General features: G+C 34.9%; 1 protein-coding gene across 1 annotated transcript in view; it reads left to right on the top strand.

Annotated features, from left to right (window-relative positions):
* ANKRD13C (ankyrin repeat domain 13C) overlaps window positions 1–24,394 on the top strand; it is a gene marked incomplete at its 5' end in the record, with an annotated part of 69,221 nt that overhangs the window by 13,322 nt on the left and 31,505 nt on the right. The window contains 2 exons of the mRNA XM_079721072.1: window positions 11,303–11,344; window positions 20,286–20,390. Of these exons, the coding sequence (XP_079577198.1) occupies window positions 11,303–11,344; window positions 20,286–20,390 (147 nt within the window). The remainder of the gene's footprint in view (window positions 1–11,302; window positions 11,345–20,285; window positions 20,391–24,394) is intronic.

The raw sequence follows: 24,394 nt of genomic DNA, 5'->3' as shown, positions 1-24,394 counted from the left end.
CCCTAGACAATCTCTAATCTACTTTCTGTCTCTTTAGATTTTATTATTCTAGACACTTCATGTAAATGGAAATCACACAATCTGTGGTCTTTCACTTAGCACATTGTTTTTTAAGGTTCATTTGTGTTGTAGCATGTATCAGTATTTCATTCCTTTTTATTGCTGATTAAGATTACATTGTATGGATGTACCTCATTTTGTTTGCGCATTCATCAATTATTGGACATCTGAGTTTCTACTTTTTGGCTATTATGAGTAATGCTGCTATGAACACTTGTATATAAGTTTTTGTGTGGACATGTTTTCATTTTCTTGGGTATATATCTTTTGCTGGGTCATGTGATAAGTCTGTGTTTACCATCTTGAGGAACTACCAAACTGTTTTGCAAAGTGGTTGCACTATTTTACTGGTCCAACAGCAGTGTTTGAGGATTTCAGTTTTTCTTCCTTGCCAACACTTGTTATAGCCATCCTAGTGAGCATAAAGTTGTATCTCTTTATGGTTTTGATTTGTATTTTCTTAATGGCTAATGATTTTGAGCATCTTTTCATGTGCTTTTTGGCCATTTGTATATCTTCTTTGGAGAAATGGCTATTCATATATTCTCATTTTTAAATTGGGTTGTCTTTTTATTATTTAGTTGTAAGAGTTTATTTAGAGTATTAGAGTCTCATAGGAAAGTGCTTAAATATCAGCTTGTTCTTTTAGCTTCAGAGTGTAGAGGAGTTTCTGCTATTTATTCTCTTGAATGTTGAGAGGATAGTGAGGGCAATATGCTTGTCCTTTCCCATATTAGAACTGAATAAATCATTTCAGGATGGATGAGCAGAAAAAAAATCCATTTGAGAGTCTTTGGAAAACAGTTATTATAAAAGAAGCATCATGGGCTTCCCTGGTGGTGCAGTGGTTGAGAGTCCACCTGCCGATGCAGGGGACACGGGTTCATGCCCCAGTCCGGGAAGATCCCACATGCTGCAGAGCGGCTGGGCTCGTGAGCCATGGCCGCTGAGCCTGTGCATCCGGAGCCTGTGCTCCGTAGCGGGAGAGGCCACAACAGTGAGAGGCCCGCGTGACGCAAAAAAAAAAAAAAAAAAAAGAAGCATTATAAGTATCCTGAAGATACTGTTAGGAATACTATAAGAAATAGAGGAAAAGTTTAGAAAATAATTGCCTTGTTTTTCAGTAACATATAAAACAGATTGTTTCTCTAAAACTGTTAAATAGTGATGTGGAGAAAACAGTCCAAATTATGAAGATACTATGGAAATTTTAAAACATATAGTCACTGCATTAAAATGATCTAAATTGAGTACAGAAAGTAAAGTCTTGACAGTAAAGAAAATTGAATGAGTGATGTACAAAAATAATTTGAAAGCAAAGACTGTAGAGGAAAAGGAGACAGATTAAAAGAATGAAGGACAAGTTATAAATATGGACTTTACATGTGTAGATTTTATTCTATGAATAATATGAATTTCCAGAGAATAAAACAGAAGAAATGGATCAGAGGCAACACCCAAAGCTATAAATAAAGAAGAAAACTTTTTTTATCTAAACTTTGTTCTGATTCCAAAGTTAGAGCTCATAATTTGTTCCAGGGAAAATTAATGAAAAGAGGTCTGCATATCTTCACGCTATTTTTTTTTTTTAATTGCCCGAGCAGCGTGGTTGGTGGGATCTTAGTTCCCCCGACGAGAGATTGGACCCGGGTCCTCGGCAGTGAAAGTGCAGAGTCCTAACCACTGGACTACCAGGGAATTCCCTCTTCGTGCTATTTTAAAATCGAATGAATCCTACATATATACAAGTAAAAAGCACAGATTACTATAATATTGAACTAAAATGTATATCAATTTGGCCTCAGACCTCGCCAATGTTAGAACATACTTGATACACCATCTGCCAACTGTAGAATTCTTTCTAGCCAAGTATTCATTTGTGAAAGCAATAGTAACATTCTAGAAAATAGACCAACCATCATGATATCATTCCTGAAAAATATTATTCAAAGAAGTATCTCAGATTGGAAGGGTTAAATGACTAACCCAAGAAAGGAGACGTGTCCAAAAAGGACTGATAATGAATTTTAAACCAGTTAAATATACCATAGATAAGTCTAAAAATTAAAGCAAATATGGTTATAATCCTGAGAGCAAATTTCCAACCCCCCGCAAAAAAAAACCCAAAAAAACAATCTGCTTCAAATTTTGAGAGACATGTAATCTATAATGGGTAAGGAAATGGTTTATAACCACTGATTAAATTAGTGAAACAAAAATGGAGCTAGAGGAGACATAAAAGTACTGAACTCTTTACAGTTGCATCAAAAAGAATAAAATACCTAGGAATAAACATACTTAAAGAGGTTAAAGACCTGTACTAGGAAAACTATAAGACACTGATGAAAGAAATTGAAGATGACACAAACAGATGGAAAGATACAGCATGTTCATGGATTGGAAGAATTAATATTGCTGAAACTGCTATACCACCGAAAGCAGTCTACAGACTCAGTGCAATCCCTATCAAAATACTAAGGGCATTTTTCACAGAGCTAGAATGAATACTTCTAAAATTTGTATGGAAACACAAAAGACCCCGATTAGCAAAGGCAATCTTGAGAAAGAAGAACAGAGCTGGAGGGATCATGCTCCCTGACTTCAGACTGTACTACAAAGCTACAGTAACCAAAACAGTATGGTACTGGCACAAAAACAGACATGTAGATCAATGGAAGAGAATAGAGAGCCCAGAAATAAACCCATGAACTTATGGTCAATTAATCTATGACTTTGTCATAGGAGCCAAGAATATACAATGGAGAAAAGACAGTCTCTTTAATAGTGATGCCGGGAAAACTGGACAGCTACATGTCAAAGAATGAAATTAGAACGTTCTCTAACACCATATACAAAAATAAACTCAAAATGGATTAAAGACATAAATGTAAGACCAGAAATCATAAAGCTTCTCAGAAGAAAACATAGGCAAAACACTCTTTGACATAAATAGTAGCAATTTTTTTTGGATCTGTCTCCTAAAGCAAAGGAAAAAAAAGCAAAAATAAACAAATAGGACCTAATTAAACCTGAAAACATTTGCATAGCAAAGGAAACCATTGACAAAATGAAACGGCAACCTGTGGAATGGGAGAAAATATTTGCAAGTGATCTGACCAACAAGGGGTTAATAGCCAAAATATATAAATAACTCATATAACTCAACATCAAAAAAAACCCAATTGAAAAATGAGACAGAAGATCTGAATAGACAGTTTTCCAAAGAAGACATACAGATTGTTAACAGGCACATGAAAAGATGTTCAGCGTTGTTTAATCATCAGAGAAATGCAAATTAAAATCACAATGAGATATCACCTCACACCTGTCAGAATGGCTATCATCATAAGGAACACAAATAATAAAACAACTATACTCCAATAAAAATTAATTAAAAAAAACCACAAATAACAAATGTTGATGAGGATATGGAGAAAAGGGAACCCTAGTACCCAGTTGGTAGGAATGCAAATTGGTGCAGCCACCATGGAAAACAGTATGGAGTTTTCTCAAAAAACTAAAAATAGAACTACCATATGACCCAGCAATTCCTCTCTTGGGTATTTATCTGAAAAAAGCTGAAAGCAGTAATTCAAAAAGATACATGCACCCCAATGTTCATAGCAACATTCTTTACAATTGACAAGATATGGAAGCGACCTAAGTGTCCATCAACAGAAGAATGGATAAAGAAGATGTGGTTTACATACAATGGAGTATTAGCCATAAAAAAGAATGGAATTTTGCCATTTGTAACAACATTGATGAACTTGGAGGGTATTGTGCTAAGTGAAATAAGACAGAGAAAGACAAATACTATATGATATTACTTATATGTGGAATATAAAAAGTAAAATAGACTAGTGAATATAACAAAAAAGAAACAGTCACAGATATACAGAAGAGTCGCAGATATAGATATGGGGAGAGGGAAAGGGGGACAAGAAGAGGGTAGTGGATTAAGAGGTACAGACTACCATGTATAAAATAAATAGGCTACAAGGATAATAATACAGGGAATATAGCCAATATTTTTTTAATAACTATAGGTGGAATATAACCTTTAAAATTGTGAATCATTGTGTTATACACCAACTATACCTCAGTAAAAAAAAGTCCAGACATCTTCATTTGTTGTAATGGGAATCAAAAGTATAGTGTACTTTTTTACTTTGAGTGTTAGATAAGTATGAGTTTAAAAATGTGTTCTAAAAAGTGTTAGTTTGCTATAAATAGAATTTAAAATCTATAATCTGTTATTGTGGAAGATGAATTTTAAAAGTCCACATTAAAAAAAAAAGTAGAAAAGCAAAGCCACAGGACTTAAAAAACAGAAGTCTCCAAAAGTATGATTGTGCCAAATAAAGCTTTATATTCCCATATTATGTTAGTATGATTCTTGGATTTACAAGTGATAGAAACTCATTGCAAACTAGTTTAAGCCCCAAAGTATTTATTGATTCATATAACTGAAGATGATAGGGTAGGAGACAATAGTGACATGATTGTATCCAGATTTCCTGCAGTATCATCAGGACTTTTGTTGGCGGCGGGGCGGGTATTGTACAATTTGTTAGATCTGGTGTTACGTAGAATTTAATTCTTCCCTCTTGCAGTTGGGCTTTCTTCTATGTCAGAGTTCTTCAGCCTCTACACTTGACATTTTGTGCTGGATGATTCTGTGTGGTGGGAAGCTATCCTGTGCACTATAGGTATTTAGTAGCATCCCTGGCCTCTAGATGCCATTAGCACCCCCCACTCCCCAGTTTTGACAACCAAAAATGTGCCAGACATTGCCACATATCCTCTGGGGGATAAAATTGTCCCTGATTGAGACCCGCTAATCTATATGGTAGAGAATATGCAGTCTCATACTCAGAACCTTAAAGTACTAAGGTTCCAATGGCAAGAGACAGTTTTCCTCACTGGCTCAAGTACAAAAAAAATTGCAGAAAAGAACCTTGACCCAGGTGGGAATTGTGCCCTTCCCTGAAACAATTTTCCAATTAGGTATCAGACTAGTTGGGTTTGTGTCATGTGTCTTCCCTGGTTCATGTACTTAAGGTATGGCATTTGTTACTAAGAGAAAGGAGAGTGAAGAAATTCCAAAAGTAACAACGATGACATCTACTAACTAAAAGGGAAGAAAAGGACTTTCACACATACTTGAAGGAGAAGAGTGAAAAATGGAAATTTTATTGTTGAGTCAATGGTAAAGAAAAGAAAGCTATGAATCCTCAAGATTAATTGCTAATAAAATTGAATTTGAGGTAAAAATGATTTAAAAGTGCTAAGAGAGTAATTAAATTTTGATAGAAGTTATGATCATTAGCACTCATAAAAGTATTGCATCTTTATGCACTAATCAAAAAAGTATAAAAAGTAGAAAGCAAATTATTAATGAAGATGGAGAAAAGTTAACACATGAAATCAAAGTAGAATTTCTGCCTCTAGTAATGAACTAGATAATGAGGACAACTCTTCTTTAGAGGGCAATAAGAATAAAATATTCTACTTTAAGGGCATTGGAGATCTAATGAGGTAGGAAGGAATACTGGGCCAAGATCTGGCAGAAGATGGAAATCCAAAGATGCAAACCTAACATTTGAGGTTATTTTTCCCCAGCAGCTTTTGTGAATCCGGAAGAAGCAGTTAAGAGGCTGAGTGGTACTTTTGACAGCCTTGGTGAGCTAAGAGGACAAAAGATAGAGGTCAGGGCCTACCAGGTGTGGGGTATCTGTTAAACATGCTGCTTTTGGGGATGGAAACTTGAAGAGCTGCAGCTTAGGAATAAGGTTGAACTGCAGGTAAATCAGCCCTGATATAGGTTGAAGCATAGCTTTGAGTCATTTGTGAGGGCCAGAAAAAAAATGTCAATCCCTGGATTAGTCTAGTACCCCCAGCCACATGTCAGAAGCAAATAAAAGGCTCTGTAGAATTTGTTTCTTAGGCTTCAAGATTTTTGCAGGAGTTAACTAAATATGTTCAACATACAATTAAAGATGACCAGCATTATAGGAAAACTAGACAACATGAATGAGAACCAGAGAGAAGCAATAAGAGAAACAGAGCCATCAGAGATTCATTTATTATAATTATTACTAGACAGACTTTATTTTTTATTTATTATTTAATAGAAGTATAGTTGATTTACAATGTTGTGTTAGTTTCTGGTGTACAGCAAAGTGATTCAGTTATACATATATATATATTCCTTTTCAGAGTTTTTTCCATTGTAGTTTATTACAAGATATTGAATATAGCTCTCTGTGCTATACAGTAGGACCTTGTTGTTTTATCTATTTTATGTATAGTAGTTTGTATGGACAGATTTTAAATAACAATGTTTATTATGTTCTTGGGGATGAGAGACAAGGTTGAATATTTTAGTGGAGAACTGGAAACTATGAAAATTGAAGTAACATATTTGGAAAATAATTCAATGGAAATTTCCAAATGGAAATATATAATAACTGAATTAAAAACTAAATAAATGGGCTTAATAACAGTTTAGATCCTGAAGAAGACAGAACTCATGATCTTGGAAATATGTCAGGAGAAAATATCTACAATGAAAAGGGGAAAGAAATTTTTTAAAAATTAAAAATGGTAAGAGCAGTTCTATGTTAATTGAACCCCAGGAGAGAAGAGAGAGAATATGGGGCTAAAGCAATATTTGAGGAGACAGTTGCTGAGAATTTTCCAAAATTGATGAAAGACACCAGTTCAGAGATTTAAGAAGTCCAACGCAAGTAGAATAAAAAAAGGATTCCACATTGGAGTGAAATGGCTGAAAAAAAAATCTTAAATGCAGCCAGAGAAGTCACATTACTTTAAAAGGATCAGTAGAAATTCCTACAGCTGACTTCTCAACAAAAAAGAAAACCATAAGACTACATAGAATACTGAAGAAAATAACAGCCAATCAAGAATTATATACCCTGTACAATATCCTTCGAAGTTGAATAAACATTTACAATCAAAAACCTAAGAGAATTCACTTATCAGACCACCACTAAAAGAAATACTGAAGAATGTGTTTCAGATAGAAGAAAAATGGTTCTAATGGAAGGCTAGAGAGGTAGGAAGGAATGAAGAGCAATAAAAGTGGTAAGAAATCTTAAATGAATATTGATTCTATAAGGTACAAATAAAGACTCATGGCACTAGATAACAGCATATAAATCTGGATGGAGGGAATGAAGTTAGTGTTCTAAGGTCAATGACTTGCTCTCAAGAAGGGAATGTGCCATTTAACATTAGACTGATAAATCAAGGATGCATATTTGTAAACTCTAGAGCTGTGCTGTCTAATAGAAAGCCAATGCAAACCACATTTATAACTAAGTTTTTTAATAGCCACATAAAATAGAAGTAGGTGAAATTAATTTTAAATACTACATTTTACTTAACCTAAAATATCCAAAACATTATTTTAACATGATGATCAATATAAAACATTATTGAGATATTTTACATTCTTGTTTTTGATACTAAGTCTTCAAAATCCCACTTGTGGCACATCTCAGTTCAGACTAGCCACATTTCAAATGCTCGGTAACCACATGTAGCTACCATATGGGACAGTGCATCTCTAGGATAACTACTAAAAGAATAGTAAAATAAAAAAATATATACCTTCCATCCACAGATAAAAAAACAAAATAGAATAATGAAAACAATCAATTTAGAAGAAGGTAAGAAAGATGAGAAAAAGGAACATGGAACCAGCAGGACAAATAGAAAGCACAAAGCTGGATGGTAGACTTAAACTCCAATAATATCAGTAAGTATAACATATGAAATTGGATTAAATGCTCTGGTTAAAAGACAAATATTGTCTTACTGTATGAAAAAACACCCAACTACATACAGTTGGAAACACATCTGAAATATAACAATATGTAAAATTTGAAAGTGAGAGGAGTGAAAAATATATTTCATGTAAATATCAATCAAAAAATTTGGAATAGTTATATTAACATCATAGTAGGTTTTAAAGCAGAAAACATCTGAGATAAAGAGAGGTGCTTCAAGATGAAAATCATTTGTTGAACTAGGAAAGTATAAGGATTTGATTTGTACTTAGTAACATAGCTGAAAATATATCAAGCAAAGTTCCTAGAAGTACAAGAAGACATAGAAACCCCCAATTACAGTGGGATATTTTTAAGATTCTTCTTAAACAAGCTGACAAAAAACCAGTAAGGATATAAAAGATATGAACAACACAAACTGGATCTAGTAGGTTTATATGAAATGCTGTACCCAAAACCCTTAGGATACATGTTCTTTTCAAGGTTACAGAAAACATTTACAAAAATTGACCAAACTTGACCATAAAGCAACTCTCAACATGTTTCACATTGAGATTATACTGAGTCTGTTCTTTGATCACAGTGCAAGTAAACTAGAAATTATTAATAAAAAGGTAAATATACTAAGAAATGGTAAAAAAAATCCAGCATTTAAGAATCTATTTTAAGAAATTAGAAAAAGAACAACTTAACTTGCTTAATTTCCCAAGTTGAGTCTATTTTACCCAAATAACATAGAAGAAAAGAAGTAATAAAAGAGCAAGAATTATTGAATTAAAACAGACATTAAGTAGCAACATGCCAAAACTTTGTTCTTTAAAAAAGTGCATAAAATTAATAAACCTCAGACTGATCAAAGAAAAAACACAAGTAACAAATGTGAATGAAAAGTGGGGCATCTGCATAAATTTTAATGTCATTAAAAAATCATGGATATTGTGAACAAAATGTATGACAATAGGTGACAATTTATATGACATGGACAGAATCCCTGAAAAATTTAATTTGTCAAAATGTACACAAAAAGGAATTAGAAAACATAAGTACTCTTGTTACTATTAAAGACAATGAATCCATAATAAAAAATGTTCACTCAAAGGAAACTCCAGGGCTAGATGGTTTTACAAGTGTATTCGTGTAAACATTTAGGAAAAATAACACCAAAAGTTTTACAATTACATTACTTAATTATGGAAACATTTGAGTTTGCAACCCTTGCCTAAGGTAATGCCTGTTGCATTTTAGTGATCAGGTTTCTGTAACTATTTGATATTTTTAAGGTTTGTTTCTATAGTCAGAACTTTTTCTTGTGCCTTCATTATGAATGCTTATTGACTATTTTGAATGTTAGATATGTATTGGAAGCATTTCATATACATAAATGAACAAAATATGTATCTAGTTATCCTGAGGTTAATGTCTAATGAAGGTGACAGATGTTTACACAAAAAATTAAAAGTACAGTTTAGTGTGAAAAGTGCTGCAATAAAAGGATAGGTATAGAGGGCTTTGGGAGCAGTGCAGAGGGACATCTGATTGTCTAGAGAAGACTTCAGTGAATAGGTGATGTTTGAGCTAAACCCTAAAAGGTGAGTATTAACTTGCCAGGCAGATTGGGAAGGAATATTTAGGGAGGATTAATAAAATGTGTGTAGAATATCGAGAACCTGGCTTATTGGAGAATTTATTGTATGCAGTTCAGGTGAAATACAGGGTAAGGAAGAAAATAGGAGAAGAAAGGAAGGTAAGGACATATCTCAAGAACCTTTTATGCCATGTTAAGGATAAAATGTGGACCACTTCCAGCCTTTTAAGTGGAACTGTAACATGGTCAAGTTTTTGTTTTAAAATTATTATTCCAATACAGAGAGGAGATTGAAATGGGGCAAAACTTGAGGCAGGGAGACTTGAAGGTTGTTGCAGTAGATATTCAGGTAAGGTGATGAGAGCTTAAACTAGAAAAGAGGTGGGAATTAAGAATGATAGTCCGAAGTAAAGGCTTTGGTTTTGGCATAGTGTTGAGCTTTTGTTTCTGGCACCAATTTGTCAACAAGTTTGTTTACTTTTTATGACTGCTTTTTGGTTTTGATAAATTGTCATAGAATGTGAATGCAAACTTATGAAAATAGTTCAATATTTAGAAAAGGTGGAAGACGATCTTATTCTAGACCAATCAAATTGGAAATTTATACTTATACATGTGGATTTCTTTTCTTTTTTTCTGGAGCTGATCAGAAACAAAATAAATGTTTAGAATAACAAGGTACTGTTTTTAGTAAAACAGAAAATGTGTATCTTCTACAGACCCACCTAGGATTTAGCATTTTGAGACAGAAGAAATTGTTTACCTTTGCAATATACTTTTTTTTTAATTGAAGTATAATTGGCATGCAACATTTTCTTACTTTCAAGTGTATAACAATGATTTCATGTTTGTATATAGTGAAATGATTACCACAGGAAGTCTGGTTAATATCCATCACCATACATAGTTCAAAATATTTTTTTTCTTGTGATGAGAACTTCTAAGATCTACTCTTAGCAACTTTCTAACATGCAGTATAATAATAGTCATGCTGTATATTACATCCCTATGACATTTTTTTGACTGAATGTTTGTACCTTTTGATTCTCTTCACCCATTTTGCCTACCCTCCCATTCTCCACCTTTGGCAACCACCAGTTCATTCTCAGTATATATATGTATTTAAAAGATTCCACATGTAAATGAGATAATACAATATTTGTCTTTATCTGACTTATTTCACTTAGCATAATACCGTCAAGGTCCATCTCTGTTGTTACAGATGGCAAGATTTTATTCTTTTTTTAATGGCTGAATAATATTCCACTGTGTGTGTGTGTGTGTGTGTGTGTGTGTGTGTACACATACACACTGATTTTCTTTATCCATTCATCTGTTGATGGACACTTTGCTTGTTTCCATATGTTGGCTGTTGTAAATAACGCTGCAATGAACATGGGGGTGCATATATTTTTTCCAGTTAGTGTTTTCATTGTCTTTTATTTATTAAAACTTGAGGACTGGGATTGGGTCTTATTGATATTTATGAGCAAAGATGAGTATATATATAGTAAGGTACTTAAATTGTGTGCTGAATGCACAAAGATTGATATAATAGAGAAATTCGCAGCAAAGGAATCTGACATCTGTTTGGAGAAGAAATCCCAAAAGCAAAATGGATATCTTTTACGGGAGGTGGGGGGAGGAGGAGTAAGATACCTTGTGTTTAGAAAGCATGGCATCCTCTGACCCTCACTTTGCCACATAAGCAGGATCATTTTGTGGTCACATTATTTTTGCTTAAATTTGTCAGTGAAATTTCTGAAGGAGCTGAAACCACCTTAAAATAATTTTTCTGATGTTTCTACACTAATTTAATTTATTTTTGCTTTTGTTTTAGGAAACACTCCTTTACATCTTGCTGTGATGTTAGGAAATAAAGGTTAGTAAATATTCTCTTTTTTTGTTTAACTTCACTCATGTATAGTCAGTTTAAATATTTTAAGATGAGTTTTATAAAATTCACCTGATTATTTGATGTGCTAATTGAGTTTAGGATTCAGTATATTAAAAAACACAAATACTTTCTCATTTTTCATAGCACTTTTTTCAAAGAGTTAGTGGGAGTCTTGTGCTAATCTTATGCCTTTTTTTTTTTTCTTGGTTATGTTATCAAGGAAGTATAATTTCAGGAGACTCTTGTTTCCAAATATTAAGTTTTATTAATTACTGTAATACTTTTAATATTCAAAGAGTTTTATAAGCTTCTTTAATATGGACTATTTTATATATCTAAACTCATAAGTCTAGATTTTTTATGGTAGATGATAATAAAAAGTTAGTACTTACCTATTCTCCAAAAAGAAAAAAGGAAAGCAACAACTCATAGACAGGTGATTTAAAAGACCTACTTTTTAAGGCTATTCCTAGATGCAATAAGTCTTAGTTATCTGGATTCCCAATAACCCTGGAAAGTGAGGATTCCAGATAGCTGACTGGCAACCTTTTGAGTGCTAGATTTTTAAATTTTGGATGTGTTTGATAAAAAACTTTGGAAAACGTGTACTCTTGAATTTTTAAACAGGTTAATTAATTTTTGTTAACACTTTTCTGATGATCTAGCTGTATCATTATGAACATCTATTGTTATATAGTGTAATGTGGCTGTTACTGTAAACATTTGAATGTATGATGATCTGAAGGATGTTACTAGAACTTGCTTTGTTGAAAAAAAATTCTTTTGTTGGTTTGGTTTTAAGTTCTTGTGCTTAGGTAAGGCATATGATTTGTAGGAAATTTAATACTACATAAACTGGGGGCTCAAATCTTTATTTCTTTATTTAGTTATGCTATTTTTTTTTCCTTCTTACAAGGAACAGACTCAGTCAAGTAACTTTTAAGTAAAGAGAGATTCATTAAGGTGCTACATATTATAGAAATTCAAGCTATGGGGACTAGCTATGTCTCAGGAAGAGTAGTAACCAAGACAGTCTGGGAGATCAGCCATCCTTTCTCCCTTCCTCTCTCCCTCTGTCCTTCCTCCCTTCCTTCCTCTCTCTCTCCCTCCCTTCCCTTCTTCTTCTCTCCCTCCCTCCTTCCCTCCTCCCCCCGCCCCCCCACCGCAACCTTCCTCCTTCCTTCCCTTCGGATATGTATATCTATCCATCTATTTGTCTGTCCAACTATCAATCATCTGTCATCTGTCTGTCTCTTATGGTGCATCTGCTGTTCTTTCTTTATATATATATATATTTTTTTTTTTCTCCCTTTTCTTGATTGATTTTTCTGTTTAGTGAAATTGACCATGACCCAAAATAACTGTTCTAGATTCCTAAACCTTCAAGGCTTTCTGATTTCAGTGTTTTCCACCAAGTAGTTCAGTTTCTTAGGTTCCTGAATTTCTGAACAAAAAGTTTGATTGGTCTAGTTCATGTCGAGCCAAGTCACAGTGATGAGTGACTGGCAATCTCATGAATTGACTTTGGGATATATATTTACTCATGTGAAGTTAGCTTTAGCTTGGCTGGCTTTGGGTGAGAGTTGGGAGTAGAAGAGGAAATCAGGAATACAGAGGAAGAATGTTTATCAGGAATATTGGCAGGGCAGACAATGATAGTCATCTTTAGTATAGCTACCTTGGTGAAAAGATATCAGATATAGTTAGCTAAATTTGACCAGTTAAAACTTATGCTTTCTTTCAAAGAACATTCGATCAGAACTTTAGAAAATAACGGGAATGTATTCATTTACAATATGCTAGATGCTTTTTTTAGTGCTTTATGTATGTTTACTCATTTAACACAACAATCATGTGAGGAAGATACTATTATTATTCCTATTTTACAGATGAAAAAGTTAGCTCTGAGAAGTTAAGCAACTTTCCCAGGGTAAAGTAGCAGAGTTTTGACTTGAACTTGGAGTATCTTGTTCCAGAGCCTGGATTCCTAATTATTATGGTGAATTGCCTTGCTCTCTTTTCACTGTGAACCATTCAAAAAAGGAAATGGTCTAAATCAAAGTTAGCTAACATGCATTGTGCTTCCCTCCTGTTTTCGTGGAAAATATAGTTAATTTGATGCTAAGTCTGATTACTCTTCTAAATTTAGCACTTTAATAGTAAATATGGATTTACCAGGATTCGAATATGAAATTAAACATATCTACCATCCTAGGTCTAAGTGTTCTAATTTTCAGTAGAGGTATTGTTAGGTTTCATCATAGGATTGTATCAGCCTATCCAAAATGTGTTTCACAGAATTAGTTTCATTGGATATTGATAAGTTTTTAGAGGAAAATGGTGTTTCCAGGTCAAATTGATTCGGAAAATAGTGAGTTAATAAGTTTTAAGCAGTTTTCTTTATTGTGGACCTTCTTAGAACTTTTGATATGCTAATATTCATTGTGACCTTCTGAATTGGAGCCTTCTGTTGGATATAGAGTCATTGTTCCCATAGTTATTTGGTATTTTCTCTTTTTCACAAGTATCTTGAGAAACTAGAGTTCTGTGGAACATATTTTGGGAAACACTTGGTTAGATGATTCAGGATCTGCAAATAATGTCAGTATTTGCTCTTCCTGAGTCTTTTTCATGTAGAGTACGTACAGCCATTAATATAATGATCAATTTATAATTTTCCATTTATATTTTTCCAGTTGAATACTCTTTTTTTCTTTTTTCTTTTTGACCTTTTAATATTTTTGATATTTGGTTGCATAGGAGTGAGATTGAAATATGTAGTGGAAGATAAAACATCGACCTTATACTTAATTCTGTAAAGCAATTTTACATTATACCATTATTGAATCTGTGCCACTTTTATCTTCTCCTTTAGAGATATACTATGCCTTTAGTGACTTCACTGTTGAAGGGCACTTTCTGTTTGTATACTTTTTTGTAAACACAGTAAAAATTCCCAGGGTATTCAGATATTTGTTGACTGAATTAAAGAGAGATACCCTATGACTTGTACACCTTTATTTACATCTGTCACTCATCTTAACCTACTGAATAGCCTTATTTTTCACCATGAAGTCTGATTTTTTCTGAATTTCTGAGTCTATTGACCATGTTCGCCATGTTGGCTGGCAAGTTTTTCAACTATGGATTTGAAGTGAAATGGAGAAAAACATTATACTTAAAAGATTTCAGGAATCTTCAGGAGGTGAACTAGAAAACTAACCTTTAATTCTTATCCTTTTTGTTAGACATCACAAAAATTCTTCAAACCAGTTGCTGCAACTTTTAATTTATTCTCAGTCTTTTTTGGAACTGCAGTTTTCCATTTTTTTTCTGAAATAAGTCTAGAATTAGTATGATTTTTCACTTTCATAAGGGTCTCTCTGAATATTCTGTTTTGTTCCCAGCTGTCCTATTTATCCCATTCACTCTCTATATTTTGTCACATGTATAGCTCTGGTATATTTATATGTGATTTCTGTTTCTCATATTTTCATTTTGTTTAGACTCCTCAAGTCATAACTTCTTTGTGGCACATTTGTGCATTTTTAAGCCTTACTGCCTGGTTGTTAACTACCTTTTTTTCTTATTCATTGTTACAGTTGCTGAGAGAGAGCATTTGATTGTTCCAGTTTTTTTTTTTTTTTTTTTTTTTAATGTATGAGACTAGGTCAGAGATCGTGGCATACCTGTGATTTTCTGGCTTTTCATTAGTTGCTCATTTCTACATCAGTTGAGTTGTGATGTGAGCGAAAGGCCTGTGGCAAGGTCTGTGGCGTATGAGAAAACGGTTGACATCTTTAACGTATATATAAATCATACCAGTTCTATACCTTAGTTTACGCAATTGGTATATTGCTTTAGATACTGTTGTGCATCTTCCTTCTTAATATTTTTAAACTAAAATTTTTTCTTTAATGATTTTTAGGTTATTAATACATGCTTGATGAAACAATTGAAATAATACAGTATAAAGATGTATATAAAAAACATCATCTCTCCTACATTTTTTCTGATGTAATTAACATTAATAGCCTAGTGGGCATCCTTGCACACCTTCCTCCTTGTAATACAGGGGCTTGGTTTGTTTTTTCAGAAGTTGAATCACTGCATGTAGTACTTTGCCATGTTTTTCCTTTCACTCAAAAGTTTATCATGAAATACAAAGTCTGTAGATATCTATCCATGTTCATGTTCCCCAACTTCTTTATTTATGCACACAAACACATATTTACATAAAACCCCCTGGTAGGTTTCTTTAGGAGAGTGTCCATTTTATTTATTTATGTATTTATTTATTTATTTTTTGATTTTTTTCTTTGGGGGGGGTATAATTGCCTTACAGTGTTGTGTTAGTTTCTGCTGTGCAACAAAGTGAATCAGCTATACGTATACATATATCCCCATATCTCCTCCCTCTTGAGCCTCCCTCCCACCCCGCACCCCCCAACCCCCACCATCCCAGCCCTCTAGGTCATCACAGAGCACTGAGCTGAGCTCCCTGTGCTGTACAGCAGCTCCTACTAGTTATCTGTTTTACACATGGTAGTGTATATATGCCAATGCTACTCTCTCAATTCGTTCCACCCTCCCCTTCCCCCTCTGTGTCCACAAGTCTGTTCTCTACTTCTGCACCTCTTTTCCTGTTCTGCAGATAGGTTCATCAGTACCATTTTTCTAGATTCCATATATATGCGCTAATATACGATATTTGTTTTTCTCTTTCTGACTTACTTCACTCTGTATGACACATCACTACAAATGACCTAATTTCGTTCCTTTTTATGGCTGAGTAATATTCCATTGTATATATGTACCACATCTTCTTTATCCATTCATCTGTCAATGGACATTTAGGTTGCTGCCATGTCCTGGCTATTGTAAATAGTGCTGCAGTGAACATTGGGGTGCGTGTGTCTTTTTGAATTATTGTTTTCTCGGGGTATACACCCAGTAGTGGGTTTGCTGGGTCATATGGTAGTTCTATTTTTAGTTTTTTAAGGAACCTGCATACAGTTCTTCATAGTGGCTGTATCAATTTACATTCCCACCAACAGTGCAAAAGGGTTCGCTTTTCTCCACACCCTCTCCAGCATTTATGGTTTGTAGATTTTTTGATGATGGCCATTCTGACCGGTGTGAGGTGATACCTCATTGTGGTTTTGATTTGCATTTCTCTAATAATTACTGATGTTAATGTTTTCATGTGTTTGTTGGCCATCAGTATGTCTTCTTTGGAGAAATGTCTATTTAGGTCTTCTAGAGGGTCCATTTTATTTATTTATATATTAAAAAAAATTATTTTTAGCTGGTCTCTCTATCATCTTCTCTCCTTATTAACCCCCTTCTCCCATTAAACATGGTAACCCGTGTTAACAGCCTCCTAGGTATTCTTCCATACTCTTCTCCATGCTTATTATTATATACAAATATGTGTGTATGTATCTAAACACACATTCATATGTGTAGTTTTTATTTATTCCTTTATAAAAACATGTGATCATAATATACTTTTCCATTGAGCAGATATATGATTTAGCAGTGCAGTGTAGACATTTCTTTCAGTCTATTGGGATGACGTAAATTCATTCTTTTTTTTTTTTTTTTTTTTTTTTTTTTCGGTATGTGGGCCTCTCACTGTTGTGGCCTCTCCCGTTGCGGAGCACAGGCTCCGGACACGCAGGCTCAGCGGCCATAGCTCACGGGCCCAGCCGCTCCACGGCATGTGGGATCATCCCGGACCGGGGCATGAACCCGTGTCCCCTGCATCGGCAGGTGGACTCTCAACCACTGCGCCACCAGGGAAGCCCTTAAATTCATTCTTGTTTTTAATATTTGTCTTTTTTATTCATTTTTTTCTTTCAATGCTTTATTATGAATAATTTCAGATATACAGAGAAACTGAAATATTATCACTATGAGCATTCAAATACTCTCTACCTAGCTTCAATAATTGTTCACATTTTATCATATTTGCTGTATTTTTCTCTTTATCTTAGTGTTTTATATGTGTATATATATATATATATTTTTTTTTTACTGTTTTTGCTGTAACATTTGAAAACTAGATGTAAGCATCATGACATTTTACCACCAAATACTTCAGCATGCATCTCTAAGAATAAGGACATTGTCTATCATGACCACAATATCATTATCACACCTAAGAAAGATCATAATATTGTTATAATATCTGATATCCAATCCATATTTAAATTTCTCCAGTTGTTCGAAAAATGTCTTTTATAGGTGTTTTATATTGAATCAAGATCTGATTGGGATTCACTCATTACATTTGGTTGTTTGTTTCAGATAATCTAGAAAAGTTTGCCCACCTTTTTTCCCCCTTCCTTTGTACCTGACTTTTTGAAGTGTCTTCCCCAGTTAATTTGTAGAATGTCTCCCATCTTAATTTTGCCTGATTATTTTCTCATAATGTTATTTAACTTGTTCCTTATACTCTGTTTTTTCTATGAATCAAAAATTAAGTATCGATGCTTGATTAGATTCAGGTTAAACATTTCTGGAAAGAATACTGCAGAGGCATATGAACTTTATATTGTATCACATTAGGAAACATAATTTTAAGTTATCCGACTATTACTGCCACTAAGTTTTTTTTTTTTTTTTGCGGTATGCGGGCCTCTCACTGTTGTGGCCTCTCCCATTGTGGAGCACAGGCTCTGGACGCGCAGGCTCAGTGGCCATGGCTCACGGGCCCAGCCGCTCCGCGGCATGTGGGATCCTCCCGGACCGGGGCACGAACCTGTGTCCCCTGCATCGGCAGGCGGACTCTCAACCACTGCGCCACCAGGGAAGCCCCAGGTGGCTCCTTTGTCCTTTTGACTCTATTCTTTAAAACTGCCTGCATGTTATTAGTCCAGGGATATAGAAGCATCATACTTTAGTCAGTCATTCCCCCATGATGGATATTCATATTTGCATTATAAATAATCCTAAAATAAACATTCATGTGCGTATATTCTTATATATTACTAGCAGACTTTCTTTTTTTTTTTTTTTTATGCGGTATGCGGGCCTCTCACTGTTGTGGCCTCTCCCATTGTGGAGCACAGGCTCTGGACGCGCAGGCTCAGTGGCCATGGCTCACGGGCCCAGCCGCTCCGCGGCATGTGGGATCCTCCCGGATCGGGGCACAAACCTGTGTCCCCTGCATCGGCAGGCGGACTCTCAACCACTGCGCCACCAGGGAAGCCGTAGCAGACTTTCTTAAACACCTTTGTGAAATTTCTGTATTTATTTTACTTTATTCTAATATAATTTCCTGCTAATGTAGATATTCCTTCTATTACTAAGAAGTGCTAAAACAGTGTCATTCTTCCTCTGCCTTAGCTCACTTGCATTACATTACAACTGTCATAACACCTTTATTTCCTTCAGAGCACTTATCATTATCTTTTTTTATTTATTAGTTTACTTAATTATATTTTAATATTGGAGCTCTCTGATAGCAAGATCTTATCTTTCTTCTCACTACTTATATCCAGGACCTAGTACTTAGAATTGGCATATAATAGGCACTTGGTAAATATTTGCTAAAAGACTGATTGAATGAATGAATCATTCATTTAGGGAATTTAGGTTGGATAGCCATCCTAAATTTCCCATGAGCCTTGGTTTCAAATGTTTTTCTGCCTGTTAATATGCTTTTTATTTTGAATTAAAAACAAATTTCCTCAATGTATACAAGTGTCTATGCCTTAGACTTTTTTTTTTCTTTTATAGAAAACTTTTATTCATGTTGTCATATATTATGTTCTTATTTTAAGACTCGGTTCAGATTACCAAGTATCCTCAGTGTTAAATGTTGGAAATGCCCCAGCCACTGGAGTTGGGAACAGTAAATACTATATAAACAAAACAATTGAAACCACACAATCCATTGATGAAGTACTATGTACATTAATTTTCCCATTAATAACTGGAAACGTTGAGAGCAATGATTTATACCCACCACCCCTAAACTTATCAGCCAAGATCCAAGAGGCCAGAGATCCCTCGGTGCATCCTAAAATATTCAGTGTTTGGAATTCCCTGGCAGTCCAGTGGTTAGGACTCCATGCTTCCACTGCAGGGGGCGTGGGTTCGATTCCTGATCCCTGGTCCGGGAACTAATATCCCGCATGCCACAGGACACGGCCCCCCACCCCCCCAAAAAAAAGAAGAGGTAAAAGAAAAATCCAGTGGTTTGGGAACTGTGTCCTGAGCATAGATTTTTCTTATATGTAATTATTCTGTCACTTGTGGCACAGTCTTCAGTGTTCCCCTTAAGTTTCAGTGGGTGACTGTGCCTGGGCTGGATGGTGAGCCAAGTATACCTTAGACTTTGTTTGATTACTAGAAGGACTGTCTGGATTCGTCCTTGTAGTCATAAACAAATTTTTGTCCCTTTTGGGTGTTTTTCTGAAATAAACGAATTATAAAATTTGAAAAATAAGGGTTTATGGAAACATTAGTGATTCTTTTTGAAAATACTTTTTTTTCCTCTGAAATAAATTATGAGCTTTCCATTTGACCTTGCAGATGTACAAATCCTCTTTTGGGTCTTATTAGATAGTAGAAATTTTTACGTAAATTACTCTTGAGTTTCTTGGGTTGTCTTTTATAGTATGGAAACATTCTCAAAATACCCTTGGGAACAGTTATTAGGGAATATAATAGTTTCTTTGCAGAGAGATCCAATTTATTTTTAGGTAATAGAATAGATACTTCTTGAATCTAAGGATCTGAAATAACCTGGTTTAGATACAGAGGAATTTTAAAAATTATTTAATTCTCTATAGTATAGTACTTATATCATAGATCTATTATATTAACTTGATTTCTTGAATTTTTACATGATTTTTTAATTTAGAGATTCTGAAAATAGCATGATGTTTGATGTTATCACCATTTTATGTTTCAGAATGTGCCCATTTACTTTTGGCTCACAATGCTCCAGTAAAGGTGAAAAATGCTCAGGGATGGAGCCCGCTGGCAGAAGCCATCAGTTATGGAGATAGACAGATGAGTAAGCAATATAAATTACTATTGTTGATATGTTTTCTAAAAATATGAAGGGATGCATTTGAGATATTTGTCATTCAGCGTAACTTTCCATACTATGAGAAGTTTGCAGTTACTTACAAACGTATAAATGAATTATTCATGATTTTATTTATATATAATTACCATATATATTATATAAGTGTACGTAAGTAAAAATATATATGGACGTACAACATTATATTCATTTCAGTAGTACAACATATTGATTATTTGTATGTATTGTGAAATGATCACCACAATAAATCTAGTTAACATCTGTCACCATACATAGTTACAGTACTTCTATTTTTCTTGTGATGAGAACTTTTAAGATATACTCTTTTACAACTTTCAAATATGCAGTACAGTATTGTTAACTATAGTCAACGTGCTGTACGTTGCATCCGCGTGACTTATTTCTTTTATAACTAGAAGTTGGTACCTTTTGACTCCTTTAATCTGTCTGTTCCCCGCACCCCATCCCTGACCGTTGGTGGTTCCAATTCTTATCTATACTGAGACCTAGCTGTCTTTTTGTCTCTCCAGGACTTACTCATAGTTTATACAGATTTTCATTGTGGTATATTTATGTTAGGGTAGTTTTAGGAATTCTATCAGCCTCTGTCTTATTTTTGTAGCACATCGAAAGTTAGTTTGGAGGGAAAGAGCAGTCTATGTTGGTTTGCAGTCTTATCAGGAACTGGCAGTCTTCTTCATTTGGGTCTCAACTTTATATTTCTTTTCCCAACGCGTTAAGTAGATTAACTTCTCTTATATGTTTTCAAAGTGGTCCATTAGTTTCCTTTGCAGCACTCAGCACACTTCTAAATAACTGTTCAATGTCTTTTCCCTACGCTGTATCCTGATGGTATAATCTTTGTGAGAACTCAAGTCATGAATATGTTTTCTTATTCATCCTTTCATTTCTGGCTCCTAGAACAAAGAAAATTAAAACTGCAAAGAAAATTTGAGAATTATCAAGAATTAACATGTTTCTGAAAAGTATTATATTAGGATTTTTATTTACTATAACTCTCCTGAGATGTTCAAAACTTTAAAATATTTTTTCTTTTAAGAAAGTAATAACATTTGTTGTAGAAAATTAGGAAATTATTGAAGAAAAAAAGGAAATAATTTCACCCAGAGAGTTATTATATTTTCTTCTAGTTTCTTTTTCTAGTCATGTTACTTTCCTACTTAAAACCCTTTAAAAATTCTTATTCTTAAGATGAAGATGAAAATCTCTAACTTGGTTTATAAGATCTAGTATGGTAATGTCAGTTTTTTTTTTTTTTTTTTTTTTTTTTTTTTTTTTTTTTTGCGGTACGCGGGCCTCTCACTGTTGTGGCCTCTCCCGTTGCGGAGCACAGGCTCCGGATGCGCAGGCTCAGCGGCCATGGCTCACGGGCCCAGCCGCTCCGCGGCATATGGGATCCTCCCAGACCGGGACACGAACCCGTATCCCCTGCATCGGCAGGCGGACTCTCAACCACTGCGCCACCAGGGAGGCCCGGTAATGTCAGTTTTTAATCTCCATCCTTATCTTGTTCTTTCCACATGGTTTCTGTATGTCAGCTCTGCTGGCTTTTCAGTTTCTTATATTCACACATCCTTCCCCTGCTGCCCCAGCTCCTTATAATTCTTCAGATCTCAGTTCAAGTACAAGGAAGCTTTCTCTGCCCGTATACTATGCCAGAATGCTACCTGTCACTTGCATTAGGCAGTAAGCTTCATTTAGAGTAGGGATTGTCTATTTGTCTCTTAAGTACATATCAGGTGCATTGGAAACGTAGTAAGAATGTGCAATTAGCTTTGACATTGAGGAACTCATCTTAGTTGAGGGAGAGAAACCAATGAATATTCTGCAGTATTCTGAAGTATTCGCAAAGTACTAGAGGAAAAAAGGTGAGGGAGAAAGTAATTTCAGTTTTGGCATGGTGTTTGGTTTATTTAAGCTGAGTCTCAGAGGATTTTAGGAGTTAATAATTTAGGTGGGTAAGGACATTCTAGCCTATGACAGCAGAATATATATAAAGCATGGAAATGTAAAGAACAAGGCACGTTTTAGGGAACAATGTATATTTCAGTGTGGCTCCCTAAATGAGGCTACATGGCAACCATGGGTGAAGGGGTGAAGTGTAGTTTTGAGAGATGAAGTTTGATGGTAAAGGAGCCACACTGACTGAGATCTGCTTTATGTGCTTTTCAAGGTTTTAATCTCAATCTCCAGTCACTGTAAAACCTCAGAAGACTTTAAAGCAGGAATTGACATTATTAGATAAGCCCGAAGACTGTTTAATTGAGTAGGGAGGCAAGAGATTTTTAGAAAAACAATCTTTAGAACAAATGTGGTAAATTTGACTTAAAGAAGAGACAGTGTGTTTAGAAAAGTAAGGGGTAGATTAGAAAGATAAATGAAGGAATCTACAGTGGTTGATTATCTCTTGGATACTGGTAGTAATGGAAGGATTCAGAGTAATTCCAAAGCCTTTATCATGAATTAATGACTATCTCATTAATTAATTGATATACAGAAAATAGGAAAAAGAACAGTATGGATTTTAATTGATTTGGTGTTAGGTTTGTTGAGTTTGAGTTTTCTGTAGTATATGCAGGTGGAACTGTACAAGTAAGAAGTAGGAGATAATTAGACTGGAGCACAGAAGGAAGTGGAAGGCAGAAGATACACATTTAAGTAATACTTGGAGCAGTAGGGCATAGCTCCAAAAACTTTAGACACAAAAAACTGAAAACTTTACAAGTACTCTTTATGGGAGAAGAAAGAAAGAGAAAGTTAAGTTAGTTGTGTTTTTTTGGAGTTCTTCATTTGAGTCTTTGTATGAATTCTGTCTAATATCATCCAAATCCTCTAAAGCTGATTCTACTTTCATTATCAATCACTGTTAATAAGATTCTTACAGTATGGGAGTACAAATATTGACCCTCCCCCCAAATATGATGGTAATTTTGTCTAATTGTGTTTTTTTATATAAATTTATTTATTTTTGGCTGCTTTGGGTCTTCGTTGCTGTGGGCAGGCTTTCTCTAGTCGCGGTGACCAGGGGCTACTCTTCGTTGTGGTGCACGGGCTTATTATTGTGGTGGCTTCTCTTGTTGCGGAGCACGGGCTCGAGACACGTGGGTTCAGTAGTTGTGGCACACAGGCTCAGTAGTTGTCGCTCGCGTACTCTAGAGTGCAGGCTCAGTAATTGTGGCGCATGGGCTTAGTTGCTCCGCGGCATGTGGGATCTTCCTGGACCAGGGATCAAACCCGTGTCCCCTGCATTGGCAGGCGGATTCTTTTTTTGTTGTTGTTGCGGTACGCGGGCCTCTCACTGTTGTGGCCTCTCCCGTTGCGGAGCACAGGCTCCGGATGCGCAGGCTCAGCGGCCATGGCTCAAGGGCCTAGCCGCTCCGCGGCATGTGGGTCTTCCCGGACCGGCGCACGAACCCGTGTCCCTTGCATCGGCAGGCAGACTCTCAACCACTGTGCCACCAGGGAAGTCCCTAATTGTGTTCTGAGTGTTCGTTTCTGCTTCCACAAGGTGACGTTATTTTTAATGTGAAGTCTCATAGAACAGGAATTTCTTTGCATACGTTACTATGCTATATATAGTTGTTGTCACTACGTTTTTAATAATGTTTGGTTATTTTAACATAATTTTCTATTTACTAAATGTCTTCAGTCAATTACAGTATATTTAGTTAATGGAAACTACATGACTTCTGCTTTTCATTGATATCTTTTCTATTTAGGAAATTAATTCTTTTTGTTCTTTATGTCAACAGGGGTCTGTTTGAATTTGAAGGCAAGGTAGATTGAATAAACATTTATTAAAGTATTTGCCTTTATAGTGGAGAACAATTATAAAAAGAATTCTACTACATTTAGGTAATATCGCTTTGATATTAAAGTTAAAGCATAATGAACATGCAGGTTAACCAGATTCATATAAATTTGAATCTGTGAAGAACCCTAATGTTTAT

The sequence above is a fragment of the Hyperoodon ampullatus genome (genome assembly GCF_949752795.1).
Source record: "Hyperoodon ampullatus genome assembly, chromosome: 2".
NCBI lineage: Eukaryota > Metazoa > Chordata > Mammalia > Artiodactyla > Ziphiidae > Hyperoodon > Hyperoodon ampullatus.
Note: the sequence above shows the minus strand (reverse complement) of the source record. Positions and strands in the feature narration are given on the sequence as shown.